Source organism: Protopterus annectens, chromosome 2.part0 (assembly GCF_019279795.1).
Source record: "Protopterus annectens isolate FY-2018-M chromosome 2.part0, PAN1.0, whole genome shotgun sequence".
In the NCBI taxonomy this organism is placed as follows: domain Eukaryota; kingdom Metazoa; phylum Chordata; order Ceratodontiformes; family Protopteridae; genus Protopterus; species Protopterus annectens.
Genome location: NC_056728.1, coordinates 971,555,183 through 971,575,198, shown reverse-complemented (window position 1 = coordinate 971,575,198; position 20,016 = coordinate 971,555,183). Strand labels below are relative to the sequence as shown.

Sequence of the window (20,016 nt, the reverse complement as noted above, 5' to 3'; positions counted from 1 at the left end):
TCCATTTGCCAGACTACATATGAGAAAACTACAGTGGTACCTAAAGAATTTATGGTCCCAACACAGACACAGTCTAGAAACAGAAATCCCACTAATTCCATGCTTAAAACAGGAGTTCCTATGGTGGGCTCAGGCATGCCAGTCAAACCCAGGCCTACCCTTTCGCAGATGTCAAGCAAGCCAGACCATCACAACAGTCGCTTCAGACCTAGGATAACATGCTGGACAAATAGGATTGTGGACACAGGATCAACTTCAACTGCACATCAACCTAAAAGAAATGCTGGCAGTAAAACTGGCAATCCAAAAGTTCAAACCATTTCTCAAAGAGGGCCAGTTGATGATAAGGACAGACAACACCACAGTCATGTGGTACATCAACAAACAGGGAGGCACTCATTCATACCCCTATGCAGAATGACCTTGGAGCTGTGGACCCTGGCACTCAGCTACAACATCCAGTTACAGGCAATATTTGTACCAGGAAAGACAATACCCTAGCAGACATATTAAGCAGAACCACCGGATGCCCACGAATGGAAGCTTCATCGGACATCTTCAAGACCATCTCAAAGAAATGGGGAATGCCACAGATAGACCTATTCGCATCACCTCTCAATCACCAGCTCAAAAATTCTGCACAAGGACATTCCACCCATTAGCATGGAAAGTGGATTCGCTCTTTCAACTGGAAAGGCCTAACAGCATATGCATTCCGCCTCTTCCTTTGATACACAAGGTACAACTAAAATCAAGGAAGAACGTCCAAGGATAATCCTGATAGCTCCAAACTGGCCAAGACAACACTGGTACCCACTACTGAGGAGCATGTCTCGAACAATATGTGGACAATTCCCTGATGCCTTTGATGTTAACGCAGAACAACTACAGCATCATACATCCAAACCTAAAACCTTACAACTGACTGCATGGAACATCACATAACAGCAGCTATTCCAGAACTTTCCCAAAGAGTTAAAGACATTATTCTGGAAGCCAGACCTTCAACAAGAAGGAACTATGCTGGAAAATGGAAAAGGTTTGTCATCTGGAGTCTGAGAAAGGGAAAAAGATGTGTCAAACATAGATATGCCTAACATTCTGGAGTATCTGGCGAACTTCTTCATTCAGGCCTGTCCTACTCCTCCATCAAGATACATGCATCAGCTATTTCAGCAGAATACAGCTTTGATACACCTGTTTTTAGCACCCTTTGCTCAGACAATTCCTCAGAGGAATCAAGAATGTAAAACCTCCAAGGAAACCACCATTACCAGCTTGGGATTTAAACTTTGTGCTAGAAAAGTTGACACTAGCACCCTTTGAACCAGCAGCAACAGCAGACCTACAACACCTATCATGGAAAACTGCTTTCCTACTGGCAATTACTTCAGCAAGGAGGGTTTCAGAACTACAGGCCTTAATGGCAGTGCAACCCTTCCTAATCTTCCACCAAGATAGAGTGTCCATGAGGACTAATCCTACATTTATGCCTAAGGTGGTATCCAGAGTGTCTTTAAACCAGGCAATCCACCTACCTACCTTCTTTCCCAACCCACAAAACAGAGGGGAAAGAATACTGCATACCATGGATGTACATAGACAGCTACGCTACTACTTGGACAGAACAAAAATAGCAGAAAGACTGACCAACTTTTTGTAGCCTATGCAGGAAGGAAGGAAAAGCTATTTCCAAACAGACAATCTCCAAATGGATAGGAAATTGCATACGATTCTGTTACTCCTTCCATGGAAAACCAATTCCACAGAACATAAGACCTCATTCTACAAGAGCAACAGCCACTACCACAGCCTTCTTATGAGGAGTGGCAACCAAAGACATTATTGAAGCTACTTGGACCTCCGTGCATACATTTGCCAAGCATTATAATTTGCCTCTATATTCCAGATCCCGAGCAGGGTTTGCCACTGCTGTACTGCAAGGGATCCTAAACACACCATAATCTTCCTTTATCCTCCTCCCCTAGTTGGCTATGGTATTCTACCCACTTGTTATGACTGCAGATGCATCCATGAAGGACATAGTACAGTTTTGTACCTACCATAAATGTAGATGTCGAACTGGATAGCATCTGCAGTCAGGATTACCATCCCCTCTGTGGTACTCCTAGGTGTTTACCCTTCTAATAGCTAGCTGTTGGGGAGTCTTTTATGGTGTATTTGTTTTGTATATGTACATACATGCTTATTGTTGTGTTTACCTCTATCTATTTGGAAACATTGGCATCTATCCAAATTTTAGCCTGCAAGAGGGCTACTGGCATCTGGGGCAAGAAACACTGAGGAAAATGGCGCATGCCTTTATACCAGACCAACAGAGATGGCACATCAGCGAAGCGGACCGGACTTTGGAATCTGGCCGACTGAAGGGCTGCCTGGCGACAGGACAACCCACTTGTTATGACTGCAGATGCTATCCAGTTCGGACATCTACATTTATGGTAGGTACAAAACTGTACTTTTATCCTCCTCCCCTAGTTGGCTATGGTATTCTACCCAGTTGTTATGACTGCAGATGCATCCATGAAGGACATAGTACAGTTTTGTACCTACCATAAATGTAGATGTCCGAACTGGATAGCATCTGCAGTCAGGATTACCTCCTCCTACCCTCTGTGGTACTCCTAGGGTGTTTACCCTCCTAATAGCTAGCTGGTGGGGGGGAGTCTTTTATGGTGTATTTGTTTGTATATATGTGCATACATGCTTATTTTTGTGTTTACCTCTATCTTTCTGGAAACATTGGCATCTATCCAAAATTTAGCCTTCAAGAGGGCTACTGGCATCTGGGGCAAGAAACACTGAGGAAAATGGCGTTGGCTGATGCCTTTATACCCGAAGACCAACAGAGATGACGTCGGGTGAAGTGCGACATCAGCGGCGGACCGACTTTGGAATCCGGCCGACTGAAGGGCTGCCTGACGACAGGACAACCCAGTTGTTATGACTGCAGATGCTATCCAGTTCGGACATCTACATTTATGGTAGGTACAAAACTGTACTTTATTATGCATTGGAAGCTTCATGTAGGTCAGCAATGATGGGTGCAGTCATACGTAGGCATGCTTGGCTGAAGGAACAATCTCTGCCAGATCATGTTAAAGCAAAGCTTCTGGATGCTACACTGGAAAAGCAAAAGTTATTTGTCTCCACTGCTCAGGAGGTCTTAAAGAAATTTGAGGAAAAGGCAAAATCTGTACAAACAGTCAAAGATTTTCTCCAAGTCCAACCACCAAGATTCAGCAGAAATTGGCCTTCTAAGAATTGGTCCTTTCCAGACACAAAGAGATTTCAAAGAGGCAAGAACAGGCGTGCCAGAGGTAGAGGGCAAGCTAGAGGCTCCTACAGAGGACATCAGTGGCAGCCTCCTACCCAGAGAGGTAGTGCAGGACCTACAACTGCTGCACAAGGACAGACTCAATGACTTTACCTTGACCCTGCCAACCAGGGCTCAATTGGAAGCACCTTTGGGCGGAAAGCTTTCTTTATTCTCAGAAAATTGGCACAGTATTACAAGGGACAAATGGACACTGCAAATAATAGACAAAGGATACAGGTTCAATTTTCACACATTACCAAAAAGAAAAGGCATGCCAAACCTGCCACCGAATCGAGGCTTTAAAACAAATCTCCAGCCTAATGCAAATGAAAGCTATAGAAAAGGTTCCTCTTTCAGAACAAGGCCAAGGATTTTATTCCAGACTATTCCTTGTCCCAAGAAAAGAAACACAATGGAGGCCTATTCTCGACTTGTCCGCACTGAATACTTATCTCATTGTGCCAAAATTCAAAATGCTGACTCTACAGCAGCTCCTTCCCATGCTGGGCAAGGGGTCTTGGCTGGTAACTCTAGACCTCAAGGAGGCATACCTGCATGTCCCTATCAGACAAAGTTGCAGAAGACACCTCAGATTTCTTGCAGGTTCAGAGCATTATCAATTCTCAGCATTGCCCTTTGGCTTATCTACTGCGCCCAGAGTATTCACGAAATGCCTAGCATCAGTAATTGCACACTGCAGACTTCAGGGGATTCAAATATACCCATATCTGGACGACTGCCTTATACAAGCGGACAGCCAACAAACTTTGGTAAAACACTTGAATTATGCCATCCGCCTACTTCAGGCCTTGGGATACACAGTCAACATTCGCAAATCAAGACTTGTTCCATCCCAAATAATAACCTTTCTGGGTGCGAAACTAGATACAACCACCCAAATGGCTTTTCTCTCAGAAGAAAAACAAAGACAACTACCGGATTATTTCGAAAATCTGACAAAACAAACTCTGCCGACTGCAAGGAAAATCCAGCAGGCCCTGGGTTACATGGCATCTTGCATTCTTCTGATTCCACAGGCAAGGCTGCATATGAGGAAACTGCAATGGTACCTAAGGAGTCTATGGTCTCAGCACAGTCACAGCCTAGAAGCTTTGATAGCACTCATTCCATGCTTCAAAAGGAATTTCTGTGGTGGGCTCAAGCAAGCCAGTCAAACAGGGGTCTGCCTTTCAGCAAACCAATAACCAGCCAAACCATTACAATGGACGCTTCAGACCATGGATGGGGAGCACACATGGAGGGCAGATGCATTCAAGGACTATGGTCACAGAAAGAACTACGCATGCACATAAACCAAAAGGAAATGCTGGCAGTGATGCATGCAATCGGGGCCTTCAAACACTTTCTGCATCAAGGCCACCTGCTAATAAGGACAGACAATACCACAGTTATGTGGTACATAAACAAGCAAGGAGGTACCCATTCCTACCCTCTTTGCAGGCTGACAATGAATCTTTGGGAAATTTCCCTAAAACTCAATATAGAGCTGCAATCCCAGTTTGTGCCAGGAAAAGACAATATACTGGCGGACAGCCTAAGCAGAAATATCATGGATCCACACGAATGGATGCTGCACCCAGACATCTTCCTTCAGATAACACAATCATGGGGAGGCGGACATAGATCTTTTTGCCTCCCACCACAACCATCAGCTGAAGAAATTCTGCTCAAGGACATACCACCCACAAGCATGGAAAGTGGACGCCCTCTCTTTCAGCTGGAAGACTCTAACAGTGTATGCATTTCCACCTCTTCCATTAATGACCAAGGTCTTACTGAAGATCAGGACAGAGCAGCCAAAAGTGATTCTGATAGCTCCGGACTGGCCAAGACAGCACTGGTACCCACTGTTAAAAAGCATGTCACGCACGAAACCATGGCCTCTACCACAATGGCCACTTCTTCTGACACAGCACAATTACAAAACTCTGCACTCCAGCCTGAAAACCTTGCAGCTGACAGCCTGGAAAATACCTTGACTCCTCACCAGGATAAGCTATCCAAGAGAGTGAAGGATATCATCATGGAAGCTCGCCGTCCTTCCACAAAAAAGGCATATTCAGCAAAATGGAAAAGATTTCGCACTTGGAGCTCCACAAAGGGCCTAGATGCGACAGTGATGAACATGGCACATATCCTGGAATACTTAGCAGAAATGCTCCACAATGGCCTTTTTTACTCTTCCATAAAAAATCATGCTTCAGCAATTTCAGCAGAATACAATACTGATCCACCTGTCTTCTCTCATCCTCTCCTAAGACAGTTTTTAAGAGGAATTAAAAACATCAATCCTCCAAGGAAGCCACCAGTGCCTACATGGGACCTTAACTTCATGTTGGAAAAATTAACTCTGCCTCCCTTTGAACCAGCAGCATCTTCAGAACTACAGTTCCTGTCTTGGAAGACTGCTTTCCTTCTGGCCATAACCTCAGCAAGAAGAGTATCTGAGTTGCAGGCCCTCATGGCAGTACAACCATTTCTTATCTTTCATCAGGACAGAGTCTCATTGAGAACCAATCCTTCATTCATGCCAAAGGTGGTATCCAGGGTTTCACTGAACCAAGCTATTCACCTGCCTACCTTCTTTCCAAATCCACAAAACAAAGGGGAGAAACTTCTGCATACCCTGGACATTCACAGACAGTTGCGCTACTACTTGGACAGAACTAAGACTTACAGAAAAACTGACCAGCTATTTGTAGCATATGCTGCTGGTGTACAAGGAAAAGCAATTTCCAAACAGACAATTTCAAAATGGATAGGAAATTGCATTAGATTCTGTTACTCTTTTCATGGCAAAACTGTGCCAGCTAACATTAGACCTCATTCCACCAGAGCCACAGCCACCTCCACAGCCTTCTTAAGAGGGGTGGCTACCAAGGACATTTTAGAAGCTGCTACATGGAGCTCAGCGCATATATTTTCCAAGCATTACAACTTACCTTTATATTCCAGATCCAAAGTGGCTTTGCTACGCCAGTCTTGCAGGGCATTTTAGCTACACCATCCTTTTCTTAGATCCTACCACCCCCAGATTGGCTATGGTATTCTACCCATATGTAAGGACTACAGATGCATCCTTGAAGGACATAGTACAGTTTTGTACCTACCATAAATGTAGATGTCCGATAGGTATGCATCTGCAGTCAGGTTTTCCCTCCCTCCTTCCCCTCTGTGGGATTCCTTGGGTGCTTATCCCCCTCATAGCTAGCTGGGATTATCTATTATGGTGTATTTGTTATATATTTCTATGCATGTTTGAAAATTATTGCATTTCTTCAAATTTAGCCTTCCTTAGAGGGCACCTGGCATCTGGGGCAAGAAAAACTGAGGAAGATGGCGTCGGCTGACTCTTTTATACCCCAGGCGCTGTGACGTCAGGGAAAGGGCGACTTCAGCCGACGCTGGACCCAGACTTTGGAATCCGGCCGACCGAAGGGCTGCCTGAGGCAGGACAACCCGTATGTAAGGACTGCAGATGCATACCTATCGGACATCTACATTTATGGTAGGTACAAAACTGTACTTTCCACACCAGTGGTCAACCCCTCATTGGTCTGGTCTGACCATAAGCAAATCACCCTTAACATCCACATCCCACCCCCTTCCCCCCAGTAAGGAAACCTCCTTAAAAAACTTCTCCAAAGCTAACTTCATGCTACTGAAGTCAGAAGTGACAAACTTCATGACACCCATGCAGACGGGATCTGTAAGTTCGACTGCAGAATCCTACACTAAGGCACTGTATGAGCAAATCCACTCGTGCATGTATCGTGCCATCCCAAATAGAAGCAAGATGCTCTTCTCCAAAAAAAGGAAGCCAATCTGGTGGTTCCCTACTATAAACAAACTATACAACAGAAGGAAAAAACTGTTGCAGAAAAGAGGAAAATCCCAGGATACAAAATACTCCCTCACCAGCCTCAGTAAGAAGCTGAAATCCCTCATAAAATCCTCAAAAGCTAGTTATGAAAATAAAATTGCCAAAGATTCCAAAGACAGCCACAAGGCATTCTGTAGTTATGTCAAGAATCTAAATGGCAATGCTCAGATCTGCTGTGAGCTACAACAGAATGGCATTAAATATACTGATCCCAAGGATATTGCCAATATCCTGGCAGATCGATTTAGTGCCAACTTCACCCCCCTCTCACCCCCTAAAGGGCCCATCTCAATACCAAAAGATTGCCAAATTCCAGTAATCACTGCCACACAGGTAGAAACCACACTCTCCAAAGCTAGGAATACAGCATCCATGGGACCAGATGACATCCCAGGCTGTGTACTACATGAACTACAAAATGAACTGGCACCTCACCCAAGTGTCATGTTTAATCATAGTCTCGCCACAGTCTTCGTGCCCACTGAGTGGCGCACAGCTACAGTTATCCCACTCCACAAGGGGGGATCCGCCTTGGATCCTGGGAACTACTGTCCCATCAGTCTGACAAGCCTGATCTGCAAGGACATGGAACGCATTATCATGGAACTTATAAACAAAGACATTGGCCACCTTCAAGCACTGGACCCCACCCAGTTTGGGTTTGTGAAGGGCCGATCTTGTCTCCTGAATCTGATTGACTTCTTCGAATCAGTCTCCAGAGCTGTGGACGAGGGTAAGGCAGTCCACACAGCCTATCTGGACCTCGCCAAGGCCTTAAACACCATCCCCTACTGTGGAATCATAGATAAACTTACTAAGCCGGGCATAAATCCCTACGTCACTCGATGGGTTGCCAACTGGCTTACTGACAGAACCTAGACTGTAAATGTAGCCAATTCCAAATCCAGCTGCAGACAAGTGACAAGTGGAGTACCTCAGGGTTCAGTCCTGGGACCACTCTTGTTTGGCATCTACTTCTCTAAAGTACAGGCCAACACTAAGTGACTCTGGCTAACAAAGTTCGCAGATGACTGCAAACTGGGAGCCATTATTGAATCCCCAAATGATGTGGAAATTCTACAAAAGGGCCTTACAGAAACAGATGCCTGGTGCCAGAGCCATGGGCTCAAGCTTAATGCCAAAAAATGTAGAGTTATCCCCTTTGGAAAAAAACATGTACCCATGAATTACCACATAGGTGGTAGTACACTAAACATCGAAAGTGTGATGAGAGACTTAGGGACACAGGTGGACAGTGGTCTCACTTTCGATAACCACATTGCCACAACAGTCAGGAAATCCTTCTATGTGGCACACCTCATCACTAAGGGCTTTTCATCCGGAAAAAAGGAGGTCATTGTCCCACTGTACTCATCCCTCATTAGATCCATTATAGAGCATAATGTCCTGTTTGGTATGTACCTCACGAGACATCTGCAACAGCTGGAAAGGCCACAGAAATACCTCACTAAAAGAATCACATGCCTAAAGCAGATGTCATATGCTGACCGTTTAAAAAAACTCCAGCTATACTCTGTGGCGTATCGTCTACTCAGAGGCGATCTCTGCTTAACATACAAGGCCATGTCAAACCCTGAGCTGTTGGACATGCTCCACTTAAAGAAATCCCAATCCCTCAGAGCCACACGCTCCAGGGATCTAATCATTGTCATCACAATGAACAAAACATGCTGGAGGGATAGGTTACTGACCCAGAGACTCCCCATACATGTCAAGCAAGAGCGCCTCATTGGCCCTCTTCAAAAGGAACCTTGATGATTGGATGGGAGATAGGAAATTCACCCCGGGGATCATGTCAGTCACCCTGCTAGGCAGGGGTCCAGAGAAGTAAATATTGTGGGAAGAAATATCCAGGGAATTGTTATGGCTAGGCTTGTATAGGCGCTAGGGCCGATAGCCTAGTACCAACCTATGAACCTATGTAAAGTCGAAAATGCAGAACCGCGAATCTGCATAAGCGCATATTCAAATATCTTGAATTCGCGCTTTTGCATGTTAGCTATGGGACAGGAAGTGTGTGAGTTGGGATGTTTTACAGAATTGAAGGTAAGTGAGTGTGTGTGTGTGTTTTGTAAGTTGCGCTTGTGGGTTAGGGTAGGGAAGTGGGAGTATGAGTGTGAGTGTTGGATGTGTCTATGTATGTGTGATGTGTTTGTGTGTGTGCGAGGCAGTTTAAAATTTCTGTGTGGTGTTTTTTTTTTTTATTAGTACAATCTCAGAGTTAGAATATATAAGTAGGGGGTGTGTGGGGGCGCAACCCCCCACATAGGGGGTGCAGGGGGCTTGCCCCCCTGCATACATGTAGTATAGGGCTTGTAGTTTATGTGGGTTGTATGCTCTGCGTGTTGTGTGGTGTATGTGTTCTGTATGTTCGGGGTTTTTTGTTTTCGTGCTTGTGGGTTTCGGGATTTTTGTTGGTTCGACTTTATAATTTCGAGTTACTGACTTTCGAGCATTCAATAATTTGATATTATGAAGGGGAACTGTTAAAACTATACCTGTGGGGTAGGACTTCAATTTTTTGGGCTGTCATTAAAAACATTTTCCAAACCTAAATTTTGTAATCAGGTTTTAAACGGACTCTCGAAGCCTTCACTATCTGTTTAACAGGTACATGTCTTTGATTCTTCTCTCCCTAATCGGCCAGATGAAACTTGTATGGCGAGTCTTTGGTCTTCAAGCCAGCTTCCTCTTTATCTCAGCTGCTGATGAATGATTCTGCTGTGGCCCTTTCAGGTACCTCTGGTCTCTTGTAGATCTCTGTTGTTCCCTCTGTTGTTGCTCTTTGAGAAGCTGCTAAAGACTGGAAGAAAAAACATGTCCTCTGCTCCAAGTCTGGCTATCATTTTGCAAGGGAAAACCATGCTTGTCAGTGATACAGGAAAGAGAAGATGATCTACAACAGCAAAGCTGCCCTCGGTAGCTTGATTATTGGAGATAGGAAGTCTGTCTTTTTCCTGGGGTGTGTGTCTCAAGGGAAAAGAAAACAAAGTTAAGCATTTTTCTTCTCTCACATAGGATGGATGAGGTCGATTGGCTGGGTTTTACTTGGTGTTAGACTTGAAATCTTTAACTTTTGACTCTTCAAAGAATTCTAAAAGAAACAGATTTCCCTCTTTCTCAGATACTGATTCCCAGAGGCAGGGATTAGATTAGGATTTTGTTTCTCAAGTGCCTATGCAATGGGGGGGGGGGGTCAGTTTTTAAAGGAAAGCTTTTCTTCAAATTCCTCCCACTCCCCTGCCCCAACCCCAGAGAGTTATCTCTTTGTCGTACTAAAGACAGATTGAAAGAGTTGTTCCAATGGGAGCAAAAAGAAATTCCACAGTCCCTGCAAAGATTTTATGCCTTATTACAGGTATATTGTCCTCATTCTGCTGCTGCTTTTCCTGCCTTGCCAGCATTAGTGGATGCTTTCCTGGCACCAGTAGTTTGCCTAATTATCAGCCCCAGGCTGTCTGATAAAATATTTAAGGTTCCTTAGACCCACAAATTTCTCTTCAAATCCCAGATCTGACCCTGCAGTGATTTATTTGTCAGTACCGCCTTCTTTTGAACATCTGTTGACAGCTACTTATATTCCTTCCAGCAAAGATAAGAAGGCATTTGATAGATATGGGAAGAAAGTTTATTCTTTCATCTTAGCCTTTGGAATACTGAATTGTCAGGCTTACATGTCGAATTCCTTTCAGCTTCTTTTGATAAAATGAGAAAGTTAATTGCTGGTCCCACTTTATCAGAGACTGACATCTTTGAATTCTTTAATATTCTGGTGTGTCTCAGGAAACCAAACTTTGTCTAAAATGTTCTTACGACACTGCTGATGGTGTCTCTAGAGCAGCTGCTACTGGGTCAATAATGAGGTTTACCTGCTACTTTTTCAGAATTTACTAGAGCATACATGTCAAACTCAGGCCAAATCTGGCCCACAGTGTAATTATATTTGGCCCGCGAGAAAATACCAAATGTCTACTAGAGCTGGCCCGCCAGTATACAGCACATGCACCGTTAATACTACAAATCCCAGAATGCGCTGCTGGTGCATTGGCACATCAGTCAGAACCCACAAGTGCCCTCTCCTCTGTTGACATTCATTAGCGATCTCATGCTACCAGTCACATCGGGCCATCCCTCTCAAAAATGGCCAAACAAAAGGTTGAAAACAGAAGCTTTCTAGAAATGTGGGAAGCAGAATATCTGTTTACAAATGTAAAGGACAGACCTGTTTGTCTTGTGTGCACAGCCAAAGTAGCTGTAACCAAAGAGTATAACATAAGAAGACACTATGAAACGAAACACCACGACAAGTACAAGGACCTAGACATAGCATAAAAGCACCAGAAAGTAATGGAGATGAAAAGAAGTTTAGTTTCAAGATAGACTATGTTCACAAAAGCCATATCACAAAGGGAAGCTGCTGTAAAGGCTAGTTTTATTGTGGCAGCAGAGATTGCAAAATCAGCTCAGCCCTTTTAATGACGGAGAGTTTGTCAAAAAGTGCATGATCAAAGTTTGCCATGTGTGTGCCCAGATAAAAGGCAAGCATTTTTAAATGCGAGTCTTAGCAGAAACACAGTAGCTGATCGTGCATGTGATCTTGCCACAAATCTACATGAACAGCTGATGGAAATGGGTAAAGATTTCATTGCATTCTCCCTTGCTGTGAATGAGAGCAGCAACACATCTGATACTGCCCAGCTGTCAGTCTTCATCCGTGAAATGGACTCAAATCTGTCCGTTACGGAGGAACTTTTGGGATTAAAATCAATGCATGGCACAACCACAGCAAAAGAAATCTTTGAAGAGGTTTCCAAATGTGTAACTCAAATGAGGCTACCTTGGGATAAAATTGTGAGACTAACGACAGATGGTGTGCCCGCGATGTGCAGTCAAAAGAGTGGATTGGTGACCAGGATTCAGGAGAAAATGCGGGAAGAGAACTGTGCAGGTGAGCTAACTGTTTATCACTGCATCATACACCAGGAGTCGTCGTGTGGCAAAGCCCTGAAGATGGAACATGTTATGAGCACCATAACACGAGTAGTTAACTATATAAGAGCTAAAGATTTGAATCACTATCAGTTCAAGTCTTTTCTGGAGGAGTGTTGTACAGAATACGCAGACGTGCCGTATCACACAGAGGTGAGATGGCTAAGCAGAGGAAAAATACTAAACAGATGTTTCAAGCTGTGTGACGAAATTTGTCAGTTTCTAGAAAGCAAAGGGAAAGACACAGCAAAGCTCCGGGATAAAGAGTTTTCTGTCTGAGCTGGCATTTCTTTGTGACATCACTAGCCATCTCAATGTTCTGAATCTGCAGCTTCAGGGGTGGGGCCATGTCATCACAGACATGTACGCAGCAGTGAGGGCTTTTAAAACAAAATTGTGACTGTAGGAGACTCCGATGCTGCTAGGAAACCTAGGCCATTTTCCTTGCTGCCAAACCATAAAAACACAGATCTCTACCGTCGTGTTCCCTAGTGCACAGTTTGCTGAAAAACCCAGAGTACTGAGTGCCAAGTTTACCCAGTGATTTGCTGACTTTGATGCCCAGAAGTGTAGGTTTGAACTGCTTAGTAATCCATTTGCAGTTGATGTGGAAAGCGCACCAACTAACCTCCAAATGGAGCGGATTGAACTCCAGTGTAATGACACGCTGAAGTCAAAGTATAACGCTGTGGGCGCTGCACAGTTTCCACGTTACATCCCTGACACAATGCCCCATCTCTGTACCCAAGCTGCTCAAATGCTGTCTATGTTCGGCAGCACATATCTGTGTGAGCAACTATTCTCCTTGATGAAGATGAACAAAACATCACACACGAGTCGTCTCACTGAACACCTTCACTCAATCCTGAGTATTTCTTCAGCTCAAAGCTTGACCCCAAACATTGATGAACTAGCATCCAAGAAGAGATGCCAGGTATCTGGCTTGGACCAGTGTGCATCAGAGTAGATCAGAGTGTAGCAAACTGAGCTTGAATGAATGTTATCTTTATGCACTTTTCATTGCTACTAAAAGGCATGGACTTGAATAATTGGATTTTCCTTGAAGGAAATTATTATTGTTAGCCTGTGAAAAAAAGATTACCGTTGAAATTTAACTCAGAAGGCTACAAATAGAGAAAGAGGCGTAAGATTTTTTTAAAAAAATTTTATTTAAGAAATGAATGCCACAGACGTGTTTTGTATTTGACATTTGATTTCACGCGTGTTTATACTATACTATAGTATTAAGCTTTGCATGTTCAGGATTCAATATTTAAGCAAAACTTAAGTTTGTTTCTGTATGAAAAGGTTCATCGTTATATCTGATGAGAGGGAAAAACTTCCTCAATTGTAAGCATTTTTTCAATAAATATCATGGTCGGCCCGCGACTTTGTTCAAGTTTTTAATTTTGGCCCACTGTGTATTTGTTTGACACCCCTGTACTAGAGGATTTCTAAGCTTAGATGCTGAATGCTTCACTAGTTAAGAGAGAGATTATTTGGCCAGTCCTCTGATGAAATGCTTAAAACATTTAATGAAAAAGGAAAGTTAACTCGAGATAACTGATTTTTCAGTCCTCCATGCCAGAATGTAATATAAACTTTTCTTCCAGTTCAGGATTCTTTTAGAGGAAATAGAATAAAAAATCTGAGCAAGGCACGCACAAAAACAAATTTTGTAAAGCAATGATAGGGAGGTCCAAAAAAAGAAGGGAGAATCCTTCCAAAACTAATGACTGTTTAAAACAAGTAGACTGACTATTTACCCCCCACAAATGTCCCAAACTCTAGTATAATTCCACACTGTGGCATCAGATAACTTCCTATGTTTGGGTTCTGAGAATCATTCAGAAAGGCTACAGCTAGTAGTGGGCGTCCCTTCCTCCTTTTCAGGGGTTTCCTCTACATTGCCAATCAAACCTCCCTGCTTCCTCCTGTACTGACACAAATATGATCTCAAGGGGGTCTTATAACCGGTTTCCTGAATCATACAGGGAAAGGATTTTAAACAAGAATCTTTCCGATGTTAAAGAAGGAAGGAACATGGAGGCTTGTCCTAGACCTTTCTTTTCTAAACTTTCACATCAAAGTCCCAAAATTCATATTTTTCTTTCTGCAGTCTGTTATTCCACCTCATTTTTTTTTTTGATAACTCTTGATTTTCATGTACGCAGATGGTAAGAGTTCTAAAAGGCTGAGGCTGAAATTCATAAAACACCATCTGGGATAACATTATGGCCTTGTATGGCCATCTCCCCACCTCAGCAATGAATGTCTTTAAGTAAGTTCAGTAGTGTGTTGCTCATTAAAGCATCTAATTTTATATCTTCTGTGATGCTGGTAGTACTCCGCAGACCAAAATAAGCTTATAGGTTGGTGTGTCCACTGTGCAGATTGTGGCCTTTTCCCTTATTGGCAGTGATTACATTGCCAGTGCCCACAGACATCTGTGCTTTGATTTGACTCTTCTGCTTAGCCAGTCCACCCAGAAAACCCTGTACTCATCCTACCAAGAATCAAGAATGCTGGTTCCCTTCCTTTCCCATCAAAGCAGTGATCAGAGTTGCACATCCACTCTGCCTGCGTTCTGACAACTAAGTCAACTGGCAGTCTGACATATGCCCCATCAGTTATCTTGGCATTTAGCCTAATTGCTCCCATTCTTGCAGGAGTAAGAGTCCCCACTTGCAGACATTGATATGTACTTTAGTAGCAGTTTGAGCCCCCTCTCAAGTCACACACCCATGCTACTGGTGAAGAGAGTCCAGCAGCCTACCTGACAGTATTTGGCAGTGAATTGTGTCCCCTTCCTGCGCTGCTTGTCTTGTCAGTAGGTGACAGCTCAGCTTGTATTTTAGCTGTTAGCCTCTAACCCACTTATCAATGGTAGAATTATGATAAGCCTGTGTAGTTCAGCTGACAGGGCAGACTTGAGCTTGGTAACAGTTGGTGTAGCCTCCTGTCTTCTCCTTACACTTACGCCCACACATGGAGGGATCAGACTGTTGTGCTCTGTGTCTGCAAGTAATACACAGTACATGTGATAGTGAGTTTACTTGATGGTCCTGCTTAAGTTAACTGAACATCTCAGTCAGTGTATTACAGATGTTATGCCCCCCCACTGTGATGCTTCATGCCAACTCGTACTTCCTTTTCCTCCAAGATGACCTGAACTTGTATAGCTGCACTGAGGGCGCCTTTAGGTGTGTGTGTGTTGCTGGTTGATGTGAATAAAACTATTTTCAAGAAAGAAAATATCTAGATTCAGGATTATAAAATAGCACACTCTTACAGGAATAATATTTTGTTTATTATCTGAAGACAGAAACTATGTTCATGTCAAACTGTTGTTACAACATGGAGTTTTTTGATAAAGTCCTAGACTTAAGCAATTATGTGGACCTTTGTGAGCAAAAGCCAGAAATGTTAGAAAAATCTTGAACATATAGCAAAGATGTATCTGTAGAAATTTTAGAATTTATTTGCAGACTTATCTTCCTGAGGCTTTCATACTGCTGTCCATTTTGTAGCATCTCATTTTTCCTCTCCAAAATGCTAGTCCATTCTGGCTTAGGATAAGTTGGCATCACTGTTTGTATCATTTATTTATTATGTGAAGACAGAAGCATTGTTAGTCTAGTTATAGGTCTGGTGCAAGATTGTGTGTGGCTCCCTGTCGTCTATTTATTGGCAGTGATTAAAGGGTATAATTTTACTATTTCTGCCATGATCTTCTTCCCATTTTGAGTATGCTTTATAAATGTGGCCTTTTTGTTCCTAAAGCATGTAACAGTCGATGCCTGACATGTGAGTCTGCAACTGTCTGCACATCCTGTAGAGATCCGTCCAGGGTTCTTCTTTTTGGGGAATGCCTTTATGAAGTCTGTGCCCAGCAATACTACCTTGATTATGCTACCAGATCTTGCAAAGGTAATTTTAATATGTGCTACCTTGTTTTGTGGAGATGCTTAAAACAAACACATTAGTTTCAGATTTGAGATTTGTGTGCGTCTGTATCTCTGTAGTATTTTGTTCCTTAAAGCAATACTTTTTTGTTACAGTGTGCTGAGTTAAGTATTTTACAGCTGTTGTTTTGCTGTAGAGTGATTCCATTTCACAGAATGAGCTTAAAATTGTAACACTTTGTTTTTACAGTAATGCATCATTATACAATCTTGTTTAAACGTTCATAGTTCCAAATACAGTGATTTGCTTTAGGAACTGTCGATACAGTTAACCTGCCAAGGGGGATGAAGAGACTGCATTAATACATCATTGTTAGAAATATTGTGTTTGGGTAATGTATTAAACTCTAGTATTCATATGTGACATAGGAAAAAATTCTTCATTTTTTCATTTTCCTACCTATATGTTACAACAATACGAATTTTAATTTACTTTTTAATCAGCTGAGTTACAGGTTTGTTGGTTCATAGTTTTTTAGGCTGTTGCTAGGCTAAAGGTCACTAGTGCCCTTACAAGCTTAGCAACAAACAGTAAAACATGTGGGTCCTGAGTATCCTGGGCATCTGTAGTGTGTGTGTGTGTGTGGGGGGGGGGGGGTGTTAGGAGGTAAAGGATTTGGAAGGGGGGTGTTAAGATAATACCTTTCTTATTGACTGCTTATGTCTTTGGAGGACATGGAGGAGTAGACTGGAGATAAATTTACCATTTCCTATCCAATTGTCAAGGTTTTGTTTGAATAGAATCAGGGATGAACTTTGTTTTGCATGAATGGGGAGCCTATTCCATAGTGTGGGAATCCTTTGGGACACACATCTGTCTTTCCAGTATGTATTTTTTTATGGGAAAAGTAAAATTCAGATCCTTGGATCTGGTGTTTCTGGTGAAGTTTGTTTCATACATGTGCAGCAGATCCAACAGGGCTGAGTCTGAAGAAGCCCTGCAAGCCAGGTAAAGACCCCTTCTCAGCAGCTTGTAAGAGACTGGAGACAGAGCCTTTAGGCAGTCAGTGTAGGATAGTGTAGTCATGCTCAGAATTCTCCTGATGAAAAACCTTTGTGTGTGTGTTCCAGCTGTTTAAGTGTCTGGTTAAATACATAACCAACTGGCGTTGTATTCAATGACCAGTCTGATAAGGGCTGAGTAGAGTGGTACTGTAACTTCTTTGGACCTGGATACCATGCCCTTATCTATAGGTTGGGCGACATAAAATTATTTTCTTATTATCTTAACTACATGTTGGTCAAAGGACGGATTGTTGTCTCCATATTTTTCCAGGTCCCTTACTACTAGGTCAGCCTTTAGAGGTGTTTTATCAATGCAGTAATTAACTTGGGTTGACAGTTTCCCAAAGGGCATTATGTAGTGCATTTTTTGGCTTCGATACCATGGCTGGGCATTATATAGTGAATTTTTTGGCATCAATACCATGGCTTTGACATCCATCACCTGTCTTTGTTAAACTCGCTTGCAAGATGTTGGTGCCTTGGGGGAATCTGTAATATCTCCCAATTTACAGTCATCTGTGAACATGGTGAACTAGAGGCCTCAAATGTTATTCTTGACTTTTGAGAAGTAGACGAAACCCTGGGGTGCTATGTTCGTGACCCATTTCTTTGTGGAGGTGGTCTCGTCAATCCTGACTTTTTGGGTCCTGTATGTGAGCCAGCCAGCAATCCAATAAGTTTTGAGCTTGTTAACAATGCTTGAATGGGGTATTGCATCAAAGGCCTTATCAAGGTCAAGATACATAGTTTGCACTGTTTTACCATCATTCATGGCCTTGGTGACCCTCTCAAAGAAGTATACCAGGTTAAGTAGGTATGACCTTCCCTTAACAAAGCCAAATTGGGATGGGTCCAGTGTCTGTAAGTTACCAATGTCCTTTTTTGACATTTCCATTATATTTTGTTCCATGGCTTTTAATATTAGACTTGTTACACTGACTGAGCTGTAGTTCCCTGGGTCAATTGATGGTCTGCCCTTGTAAAGGGGAAGGACTGTTGTGGTCTTCCATTCACTTGGAGCGTAGCCTGTTTCAAGGCTGTGCCTCAAGTGGTCCTGATAGGTCATGGTTTAGACTTGTTTAGGAGAAAACCAGGGATGTTGTCAGGACTTATCGAGGCAGTGTTCTTTTCTTTAGCAATTGCCAGCCCTTTTATTATTCATTTGTTTTTTGATATATAGTTTGTTTTTTTAGAGTTTGGCACTTTAAAATGAGGCTGTGTTTTTCCAAAGGAAATGATGTTTTTCTAAAGGAAATGATGTCATGATAAGTATTGTATTTAAGTGTACTTGTGTGTCTCAAAATTGTGTGAAGAAGTTTGCTCATTTTAGTAAATGAAAGCGTTAATTGGAACTGTTTTGAGTATCCGGTGTGGTCCTTTTTCCTCTTTCATTTTGTCCGTTTGTTCGTTTTGTCTGAGTTTATATATTTAATAATAAATAATAAAAGAACAAGAAAGTACTAAATATATATTCACAGTGACATCAGAGTTCAAAACCACAGGAAATATTTAAAACATTATTGCAGGACAGTCTCAAAAAAAGAAAAACATCTAAACTAAGCTTTACTATATTCCTGACTATATCTAAGAGAATTATACCATTCCCTAGAAACTTACTTAGAGTAAGGTAGATGTGATGAATGGATCTTCTAGTTCTTGCCAGGTCCAAGACAATACAGAATGCCCTGTCTCACTAAGAGACTTCTGAAATTAATATCTCAAATAGTACTGCTGGGATAGCTTGCAGAATGACATCTGACTCTGTTTCCCAGGTGAAACCCCCACTGCTGGCAGTTGGCAGTATTCAGCATCTACCTGTGAAAATACATGAACCTCAGATCTTTGGCAGATGCTGGAAGTCATAAAACAGTTGCATTCCTTTATGCTTTCAAGACTAGTGATTATTTCACTCTAAAGACAATGCAGAAAGTTTCCTAGTGCAGACATTGTGTCTCTTGCTATATTGAAAACTGAAACATACCATCTTTTGTGGCCTAGCCACAGAGTAATTTAATTTCAGTCATTTTTCTAAAATTTACTAGACAGGCTAACCTCATGTATCCCAGTTTCCACTATTAAAATATATACATTTAAACAGTTACAATAGTGCATGTACATTTCTTTTCTTTTCCAGTAGGACACAGTGTTTACATTTCAAACAGCACTCTGCAAATACCTTTTTCTGCACACAAGTCTGTACAAGCAGTTTGATATACACTTGACATACAGTTTTAATACATTTGTAACACAAGCATTTTACACAGATCATTTCAATATTCACTAATGACATATAATTTACAAAATTCCAGCTAGCTGGGCTGGCAGTATCTCCTTTCGTCACAGCTTGTACCTGTCTTTGATACACATTCCAAGAGATCCATTATATCTCTTTTCATATAATCCAATGAGATACGTCTCAGATCACTTATACTAACATAGACTATGATAGAATCATACTGGTACCTGAGGTGCAGTAACGTGTGTGTGTGTGTGTGTGTGTGTGTGTGTGTGTGTGTGTGTATGAGATATTGGGGAACCTGGCTCCAAACAGGCAACTAGCTGTTATCCTGTCCTTGTCTAACCTTCTGAGTGGGGCATCTGTGTGTCTCATAATGGAATTCCCAATGACAAGAGTATTAGGTAAAGTGTATGTTTTCTTTATCAGCTTTGCACTTGAGTAACCATTGGATGTAGGCTCATGTGAGATGTTTGGGATTGCTTTTGCTGTGTGCTTTAGTAATTGCTGAGGAGCAGTATTGCCATAAGGTGGTTTTGGAGGTCTTTGAAATTGA

General features: G+C 42.4%; 1 protein-coding gene across 1 annotated transcript in view; it reads left to right on the top strand.

Moving 5' to 3' along the window:
* LOC122792799 (extracellular matrix organizing protein FRAS1-like) overlaps window positions 1-20,016 on the top strand; it is a 4,352,848-nt gene that overhangs the window by 1,217,483 nt on the left and 3,115,349 nt on the right. The window contains exon 21 of the mRNA XM_044060368.1: window positions 16,038-16,184. Within this exon, the coding sequence (XP_043916303.1) occupies window positions 16,038-16,184 (147 nt within the window). The remainder of the gene's footprint in view (window positions 1-16,037; window positions 16,185-20,016) is intronic.